The sequence below is a fragment of the Trematomus bernacchii genome, unplaced genomic scaffold (assembly GCF_902827165.1).
Source record: "Trematomus bernacchii unplaced genomic scaffold, fTreBer1.1, whole genome shotgun sequence".
Taxonomy (NCBI): domain Eukaryota; kingdom Metazoa; phylum Chordata; class Actinopteri; order Perciformes; family Nototheniidae; genus Trematomus; species Trematomus bernacchii.
The window spans coordinates 11,124,100-11,134,454 of NW_022987564.1; the positions used below are offsets into that span (position 1 = coordinate 11,124,100).

Below are 10,355 nucleotides of genomic sequence, written 5' to 3' on the forward strand. Positions count from 1 at the left end.
CCATCAGGAAGCATGTGTGTGTGTGTTGCTGTCTGTTCATGTGTGTGAAGTGATGTGCAGCCAATCAACTCAATATCCTCCCTTCAGTGGTTTCTAAGGCCGACGGCGAGCGACTGTTGACGTGATTTCAGTTCAGACCTGAAGCAACAGCAGAGGAAGTCACAATCTTTTACTCTTACCCGACTAGATATCAAACCAAACAATGCTATATTAATTACAGCTATGGATTTATGAGTTTGTTGAGACAGGGAAATAAACTGGTGGGTCACCCATGTGTAGGCATATAACAGAAGAAAATTAGGACAATTAACTGAATAGATACTGTTGCTTCTCATTCAGTCAAACAGCAATGAGTAATGATTTCACCTGCAGTTACCTCTGATTTTGTTAAGCTGGTTTCTTTATTTTGTGCAATTATAAAGTTATGAAAAGTAATTATAATGTATTTTATAAAAGTATGTTTTTAACATTTAACAGTAGCAGACTACAGTTATAGAATAATATGCAACAAATATAGATTTCCATTGGAAAATAATTATATTCTGCAGAAGCAAAAACATCCCTTTTTTGTTTCTTAATAAACTGCTATTTATCTATTCAGCTGTGACACACTAAAAACAAGCAAGTGATCAGCACAAAATAAAATAATGAACCTAAGCATAAAGCTAACAGCTAACATCTGTTATCAACCTAAATAATAAAATAATACATTTTAAAAGGGTGAAAGTCTATTAAACGTTTTTTTATTCTGGGATTTACAGAAGTTTCACGGGACTGCAGCTTCACAGAGCAACTGCACCACCTGGTGGTCAATACAGTAAAGCACACACACACGCACACTTATATATGGAGTTCCAAATGTCTTCATATGGGATAATAGGGATCATAGCGAATTATAATCATGAAAAGATGTTGTCAAGGACATATTTTTGATTAAGTCAGTCCATTGGCCTCGCTTCTGCAGCCCTTTACCATATAATTATGTATGACATAATGAGTTTATTTATTGTTATTACTGTATTCTTCAGAGCTTAAGCTTACATTGTAAGACTAAAGCAGGACTCTATGTCTGCCTTTGGTGTTAAGAGTTATTCTATGAAGTTGAGAAACAACATGTGATTTCGCAATGAAAACAACCCCGTGCTTAAACCCTCGTGATTGACAATAATCTACAAACTCTATAACATCTGTCTTTAGACTTTATATTTCAGTTTGTTTACTCCTCTGAAAGGATGGTTCCAGAAGATTTTCCTGAAATACTTTCTAGGAAAAGGGAGAAAAGTTGTTAAATTGGTGGCATGTTTGTGAAAGATACTTTTTCAGGAATTAATAATTTCTCAATGAAAGTTATTGATTGGCAAATTTGGCTAAGTATACCACGGTTTCTATGGAATACCAATGGCTAATATTGTGAAAAACAAGGATACAGTACGAACCAGGTTTCTGAAATATGGATATGGTGTCAACACATAACCAGGATGCTCATGTGCATGTACTGTACAGAACCACAGTGGACATGTTTGACTCCTATTGGCTACAAATGATATGACCTGCCATACATAATATGGTCATCATCAGCATAAAAGTTGTCTTGTTTTTAAGATATCTAACATTGATTAGAGATGCATCTAAAGCAGGTGAGCAAAATGATGCAAAACAAACCAATCCTGAAATCTGATCTTGTAGCCTACATTCCTATCGCTGTGCAGTAGAGGCCTGCTCTTCCCTTTACAGGTGACAAAGGGTTTCATAGAAAGGTATAGGATAGAGCCAGCCTCATTCTCAGCCAATCACAATCCAGGAGCTGTGAACTTGCAGAGGTTTCAAACTGATAACAGCTGTGAGCTGAGCTCTTTTCAGCTCAATGTGTCTGTAGAAATACATAGGGACGGAACCAGCCTCCCTGTATCTGTTTGATTCTTTTTAATTTATCCATTAATATAAAATTAGTTCCTAAGAAAGTTTAAAGATGTATTCCTCCGCGCTGCTGATACTTGCCAGTTTGGGTTGGTTCGGGTCTGTTTCTGGGTCTCCCGCCGTGGAGGAAGCGTACGCGGCCGTGCTCAGCATCGTGTCTCCTGGACAGGAGTATCTGACAGAGGAGTCCCTCGGCTCGGTCTTTAATACACTCGAGAAACGTGTGCAGTGCAGCGAAGTGTCGTGTGGAAAGGTGAGTTTTATTAGGCTTTCCTCCGCAGCCAGGTTAGAGCCAAGTGTCTGCCGCAGTGTGCAGAGAAAGGTCGAGGTCCAAGTTACTAACTGTTACTGCTTATCCACAGCCACCATGTTAATAGTTTTTAATGGATTAAAAATATATATTATCATATTTTATTCAATTAATCGATTGAGGATTGAATAATTATACTGGTTTTGGCTGAAGCCAAAGCCTTTAAATATCCAATTCTGTGTTTATCACAATTTCATTATATGTGATTTTGGTTACAGGAAGGCCTAATAGATCGATTGTGTGTGCCGTGCGCACACACCTGCGATTATAAAACCTTTATCTGAGGTCACTATTTCAGAAATATTTGTATCACACTTTGATGTAATTTTTTTTAATACAAAATGTTGATAAAATACTGATGAGGAAGATGGTAATTATAATTATGTTTGCAATTCTTATTTTTATTTGTATTACAATTATAATGATACATTTTAGGTTTGTCAGCAAATTCAGACTTTGCCATGTAATCTGGAATTGTCTGAATATCGCAAATGAAATTAGAGATTTATCCTTTTATATTTATCAGTGGTTTTATTATTTGTATTATATTATTCTTTGGAGGCATTATGGCTCTGTTTTGTTCCAATGCAGTCATAATCAGCTTTCAGTCACGTTAGGGCAAACTTTAGACAAATAGGACCCGTATTACTTAAAAGACCTCAAATAGAGTAATACTGTGCTTTAATGTAGTAATGTAGCTTCTGCAATGTATGTGTATGAAATTACAAAATGATTCTTCTGAATGGTAGAACTAGTCCTATTTCAATTTTTAAATCTGACTAAAGGTATAAATAATGTTTTTTCAAATATAAACAAAAGGATAACTCTATAAATAGGTGATTCATATTTTTACCTGTAGACCACTACTTATATAAAGGGCGCTGTTTGCAGGACACTTTATCGGTGTGAACAGGAGTGAAGTCCCTGAACTTCCTAAATGTCATCTGTAATCTGCGTGACTGATAAATGTCAAACTAATCTGGTGGCTGTTGGTGAACACAACGAACAAAAACAATGGCTTGGATTATAGCACACTGTGTTCTGCTAATAAAGAACTGACATCAAATGAATTTGACATCCGCTTGTTATATAGGTTACCAAGTGTTATAAAAAGGTCATTAAAACCTTCAAGAGGTTCAGTAAAATAATAAACCACATTTGACCTACTGTAAAAGCCTTAAATGTCATGTCAACGGTTTGACCTTGTATTTTAATAGATGTGGTTCAACCACAATCACTTCAATGTATTTCCCCCTTACCTGTACTGATATTTATCAATCTTCCTCACCTACCATTACAATACAACTGAGAAAAAAAAAATGTTGTGTGTGTGTTTCTCAAAGCATTGAAAAATAAATAGTTTAAGTTTTCTTTAGTTAAAATTGCAAAAGAAACTGAAGTCTAAGAGATTCTAAGAAAGATTAATTGGGACACTGTTCCTTGAAAACAACTTTTTCGACCAAAAAAACAAAATTTGATTAATCTGTATGAAAATCTGTGAAAGCCTGGGAAATAACCGCAGATTTTAGGTCAGGATGTATCTTTGTCAGGCTACATGGTATATTGATTTATATTGTAGCCTGCTATACCTCTTGCTATCTGAAAGAGATGTGTCTTATGAAAGGCAATAAAAGCAGCTGATATCCATTGCAGGACGTGGTTGAAGAATTGTGCATATATATCTCTCCAAATTAATATTTTCTTGTGTTTGGTTGAATCTTTAAGTGATATGAATAAGTTATGTAGTAGTAACATAAACAATTTCATCTTAAACATTTTTTCTGTATGTGTTTTTTTGTTGTTCACTGAAAATAACGGACATAGCTACTTCATTCTTTCACTTAACTTCTTCTGTGTTTTTCTTTGTGCGTAGTGTGATTTAACAGATGCCGTTCACCAGCTGATCAGCAATGGAACTGGAAATGCCATCAGTGTGTCTCAGTTCACTGATGTGGCTGCCGGGTGTGTGCTCTACCTCTCCTCCCCCGGCCTGGTGTGCAGCGCGGTGAGGCAGGGGAGGTGGGGAGAGGAGGCCGAACGTTTCCTTCATGAACTCACCCATCAGGAGCACCAGCATGGAGACAGCGGGCCTCACCAGGAACATCAACACAAGCACATAGACGTTCATGCATTAAAGGTGCTACTTCAAAAGCTTCATCACCAATATGTGCCCATGGAGAGTGAGGTAAACATACAACAAAGTATTTAAAAGTGTACTATATTCATTAAATTGTATTGTAAATAATATTAGTACTGGTTTATTATCGCTGTCTAATCTTTTGCTCCTAACAAGATTATAAACACAACAGCAAAGACTACTCAACAATTACTGTCAAACCCTTGAGGTGACCCTTACCTGAACTTACTCAAGACTTCACTTACGCAACTATTAAAGAAGGATATATTACTCTAGATAAATGACTTATCTCAGCTCTGTTTTGAGGTGATGCCTGAGGACATTGCTTGGCAATTAAAAGTTACAAGCAAAAACGGTTGGGGACAAGTGAATAAACGTAACAGCTTTACATGGTTTACAGGAACTGAAGACTATAATTAACTTTTTCTTTTAAACGAGAGAGCCAGTTTTAAAAATACCTTGCTTTCTAAAAAATGTCATTCATTCAAAGAGGAACATCATCTCAGTTGTATTTTCCCTTCAAGGGAAGTGAGTTCATGGCAGAATTTATCACTCGACATATCTTATCATACGTCGATAAGATATGTCAAGTGATAAATGCTGCCATGATGCAGTACACCGACTAGGCTTTGCCCTGTACTCAGCCACATCACTGTAGCAACTGTCAGCATGACGGTTGGTTACTGCTGTATTATAGAAACTCAGAATGTAATGCTAGAAATTATACGAGAAACGTTGTAAAATAGCTCTGTTAAGCTGTTTAAATGTGTCCTGCTTTTTGTAGCTAAAGTTATAACTTACAACTTAAAGGGGACCTATCATGCAAAATGCACTTTTGTACGTCTTTTATACATGAATATGTGTCCCCGGTGTGTCAGGGAACTCACCAAGTGTCAGAAAACACAACCCTCTCTTTTCCTCCATACCCAAATCTCTAAAAACGGGGCTGCAATGGAGCTGATACAGATTTGAAATTGTTCTGACGTCAGAAACAGGGAGCTCCGCCTATATGGGTAACTCTCCACCTATCAGGGGAATGGGGGGTTGGGCCACGGCCATTGCCGCTCGAAAGTGCTGGAGACGTTGTAGTACATATGCCAGGCCTGTAAGTGGCGCTGTAGTCTGCCACAAAAGCAGCGAAGAAGACTTCTCACAGAATCAGCCCTTGCAAAAACAGGGCTGGAAAAGAGCGAAATGAGGCATGGCTAAAATGCATGATCTGTTTGGTATTTTGAAAAAAAAACTTCACAGACATGTTTTATATAGGTATGGCCCTACAATATATTATTCAAATATAGCATGATAGGTCCACTTTAAGGTAACATCATTGAAAAATCTCATACAAATCAGTGATTAAAATCTCTTTTGTTGTTTCCATACCTTCTTTCTTTGTCTCCCGTATCATTATGGTAACCAGAGGTGTGTGACAGCCAGTGATATCATGACAGAGGTCAGTGCATCCCCAGCAGAGAAGGGACAGGAAGTGGGGGCAGTTTTGGGTCGCGTCCTGTACCATGCCTTGAGAGGTCACTGCTTCATCAGCCGGGCCCTGCCTGAGGAGAGCTTCTTCATGGACGACATCATGGAGCGCCTGGGGTCGGAGAACTTCACTGTCGAGGGTAAAGGTCCTTCAGAAACACAGAAACACATTCAGGGCCACATATAGTGATAGAAAAACACATACACTGTAAATAGAGGTTTAAATACTAATATTGAAAGATTTATTTTATGTTTTTCAGAAGTTCTTTTTAGGGTTTCCACAATTTAAGCTTAAAAGTGTATTACCGGTATATTGTCTTGAATACAATTTCATAGTTCTTTTAATCTACTGTGGAATTAACAGCAGATAATAAAGAAGGTCAATAAAAATAAAGGTTTGCCTCTTTAATATAACATCTAAGAATCATTTCTGTCATATATTGCTACTATATTATTTGAGCAATAAATGCATGTAATTCAAGTAACTTTAGCACTTATTTTCCTTTTATATTTCAGCCATCGTATCGTATGACTGCAAAATAACAATACCGCTTTATGCTGTCTTAGGAAGTCTGAAAATGGAGTTATTGAATCACGCAAGAACTCTGATTTTGTCTTTTGATTTTTATCTAGTGATTTACTTTCTGTTCATGAGCGCACATCGTGGTTATTTTCTTGATAACATTAGGGAAAGTCTTTTTCTCAAAGCCATTTTAATTCTTGAGATGTTTTGCTGCAATGTGTATTGTGTTTGTGATGTGTAGATTTGGAGGCTCTCATGAAGAGTCTGAAACTCGGACCTGACAACCAACATGAGCACGAACACGGACACACAGACTCACATGCTGATCACGATCATAGTGGTTTCAGACGGACGAGGAAGAGCGGCCATACACGTCACGAGGGCCATGCAGGAAACACCACCTGGGATAAGGTAAATATACCAATGTACTGAAAAAAATTATTTTAGGAGAATGATCAGCGAAACTTACAACATAGCTGATTTTATATGCATTTGATATGAGCAAATGTCATTGTTTTCATTCATAATTGCAGATAATTCATGGTAAAGTAAATGTTGTGGACACATGCAGCATGTTAGAGCTAACACTACAGTTTATCTTAACCCTTTGTGCCTAAATGTTTCTCCAGCTGTGTCTCTCAGCTGAAGAGCTGGTCCTGATCCACAGCCTGGCAGAGAACAGCTCTGCCCCCCCCGGTCTGGGTCAGACCGGCCTGGCTCGGCTCAGCCCTGCACTGGTCCAGCAGATCCTGAGCGGAGCCTGTGCAGAGGTCACAGACCATCTGACACATGATGAGCTCACCGTGACTGAGAGTGAGTGTGCATGTTCTCAAAAACCAACAGGGATCTTGCTTTCATCTGTTATTTAAAAAACTTAGAAAAAACAAGAACAAAGTCGCACTTCAAAGTATTCTCAGGTTGTTATTGCGTAAGCATGCAAGGCGAATTCATTTATAAATCCCATTTCTTACCCAAAGGCGACTCAAAGTGATTTACAGATTAGACTGGAACAATGGATACAATACAATAAAAGAAAACAAGCATGAAACAATAAAAACAATAAAACAAACTAACAAATGCATTTGATTTATGCAATCTTTAAAGATTCTGATCTACAAGCTTCTTAATAATCTAAAATAATAAACCTTATTATTTGTTGTTACCAGATTGCATTAATGAAGGCTGATTTTACATAAATTTTTTCCCAAATATACATAAAGGTGTCCGGTAGTACTTCCAAATATAAGGTCTTTCCCTTTTTGACATGTTGTTAACTCACCTCCATCCCCCTTTTGTATTCTCGCTTACTCCTGCAGGGTACCTGTATGCCACCCTTGCTAATGTGGTGATAACGCTGACGTCCATGTTTGGCATCGTGCTGCTGCTGTGCACCTCGTGCACCAGCATGTTCCAGCTGTGTATCCAGTTCTGCATCAGCCTCGCTGTGGGTTCACTGACCGGAGACGCCTTACTGCATCTGCTACCCATGGTGAGCAAGACAAAACCTTTATAAGACAATCAGGCCTTCAGTTTTGGTGATTTTCATGCAGTATATATTCATTTTGACTTATTCTTGTGGTTTGTGTGTCCAGTTCCTAGGTCTACACGTGCATTCAGACAACGCCAGCAGCCACGAAAAAATGCCGGACTACATTTACAAGATGTTGGTATTGATTGGCGGGATCTACTACTTTTATCTGATGGAAACAATCTTCTCTCTGGTGGCATATAAAGATAATCATCATCATCATCAACATCATCATGGGGTAAGAGAATAAGGATGATGGGAATATAAATATGGACCCGCCATTCTTGATTTTCATTAGATTCAAATGTTGTGACTTTTTGAAAATGTCTTATAAAAAGATGGAACCTACTGGGAGCTTATCTTTTGTTTGAACTTCAAGATTTCTGAAGAAAAAGTTGCCTAAGAGTCATGGAAAAATGGACTTGTAATATAAAAATAAAACCCAGATGTCCTGCATTTATTCCTTAAATATGTTTGGCTTAGTTTTCTCAAGTTGAGTTTCACATCTTGTTCCTGCCTCACAAAATATCCTGTTCCTCACTTTCTCAAGTCCTTTTTCCCTTTCCCTCTAACCTTCCTTCAAGCTAACTTAAACCGTTATTTTGTCTCTCTCTCTCTCTTTCAGGAAGAATCAGAGCCTCATCACTGTGACCATGGCAGGGTTTTAGAAATGTATCAACAAGATAGGAAACAAAAGGACAAGTCAGAGTCAGCATCAAAACTAGACCTGGTAAGAAACATACATTAGCGCTTGGAGTTTAAACGTGGAGCACAAATATTCAAAAGCAACTGCTTTATAAAAAGTGGATCTAGTTATTTTGTGCAGTTTAAGGAGTTTACCCCTTTGGTAAAAAGTACAAATAATTGAAATGTTTTGGACATGTCCAGCAATACTTGGGGAAAATGCTATTTCTTAAAATGCTGAGAGCTGTGTGAGGAAACCCTGAGCTAATACTATGTAACTAATACATCAATAACAGGACTTGTTAGTGTTTAATGTAACATGTGCATTTCAGGTTAGCTTTGAAGAACATGAGAAATCTCATTCCCATCAGAAAGAGCGCACCAGAGGTGAGTTATCTCCAACACAAAAACACGGCATCATCAAGTTGTGATTATAGTGCTGATCATGGAGTCTGCCACTAACCATTACACCGTCTGCCTCTACAGAGCAGCGTCTGCTTCCCTACATGATAACTATCGGTGACGGGATCCACAACTTCGCAGACGGCTTAGCGATGGGTGCAGCTTTCTCAATGTCATGGAAGTCTGGTCTGGCCACGTCACTCGCTGTTCTCTGCCATGAACTACCTCATGAACTGGGTAAAGAACACACAGAGACTACATCAGCCTGTTGCTCTTGTTGTGTTCCATAAACATATTGAAACTGCCCTCTGTCTCGCCTTAAGCGATTGTGTTTTTTAGTCCGTTTTTAAGGTCTGTTGTTGCGCCATATGGACATTTTAGAATACCAATTTTGGCAATGCAGATACCAATGCAGATGTTTTTCTGTTTATTTTCTATTAATTAATCCTATTTTTGTGTCAGGGAAACAACTGTCTTCATCACAAACATTGAATGAACACAAATTCCCAAAAATAACTTATATGAAAGCCTCTTTTGTCTGCTGTACCATTACAAACTCAATAAGAACATTTTAAGTACCAACAGTCAGAAGTTAGACTTTCACGTTGTCCATCATATTCTATTTATGTTTGTTTTGTCATTGCCGTCACATTTGTGTAATTTGTATTCCTTCGTGATCTTCTTCTATGAAAGATTCAATACTAAATAAACTTTACTAACTTTCTCTACAGGTGATTTTGCCATTCTGCTCCACAGCGGTGTGTCTGTGCGCAAGGCTCTGCTCTTAAATGTCGGCAGCGCCATGACCTCGTTCGTGGGTCTGTACATCGCTCTGTCCGTAGCCACCGACCTCGCCACCAAGCAGTGGATCGCTGCCATCACTGCAGGACTCTTCCTGTATGTGGGGCTGGCTGACATGGTGAGTACTTGTCTTTAAGGACAACATTTACTGTAGCTGGCATCACAATAGAAACTTAAATCTCTCCTCTTTCTCCTTCTAGCTGCCCACCATGGTCCACATCAGCAACAAGAGACCCTGGCTGATGTTCCTGCTGCAGAACGTCGGCCTGCTGAGCGGGTGGGGTATTCTGTTGCTGCTGTCACTTTATGAGGAGAGAATCAGCTTCTAAAACCAGTCAAGAATCCCATGGTCTCACACGACACATGTCATTGTTATAATTTATGCAGATTGGAAAATCTTTGAACAACTTTCACAGTAACATGATGATGTTTATGGCCCTTATTCATAAAAAGGCTTAAAGCTGGCCCTTGTTTCCACCCAAAAAAGTATAATAATAATAATACATGTTATTTATATAGCGCTTTTCCTGGTGCTCAAAGTGATTAATAAAGGACCTTGCAGATGGGAAACTAA

General features: G+C 38.4%; 1 protein-coding gene across 1 annotated transcript; it reads left to right on the forward strand.

The window, feature by feature from the left end:
- The first annotated feature begins 1,893 nt into the window (after window positions 1-1,893).
- Window positions 1,894-10,355, forward strand: slc39a4 (solute carrier family 39 member 4). The gene is made up of 12 exons (XM_034124418.1): window positions 1,894-2,170; window positions 4,101-4,412; window positions 5,782-5,983; window positions 6,608-6,777; window positions 6,996-7,179; window positions 7,683-7,855; window positions 7,959-8,132; window positions 8,520-8,624; window positions 8,911-8,965; window positions 9,065-9,217; window positions 9,712-9,899; window positions 9,982-10,355. Exons 1-12 carry the CDS (start codon window positions 1,970-1,972, stop codon window positions 10,108-10,110), a joined length of 2,046 nt encoding a protein of 681 aa, XP_033980309.1. The 5' UTR covers window positions 1,894-1,969; the 3' UTR covers window positions 10,111-10,355.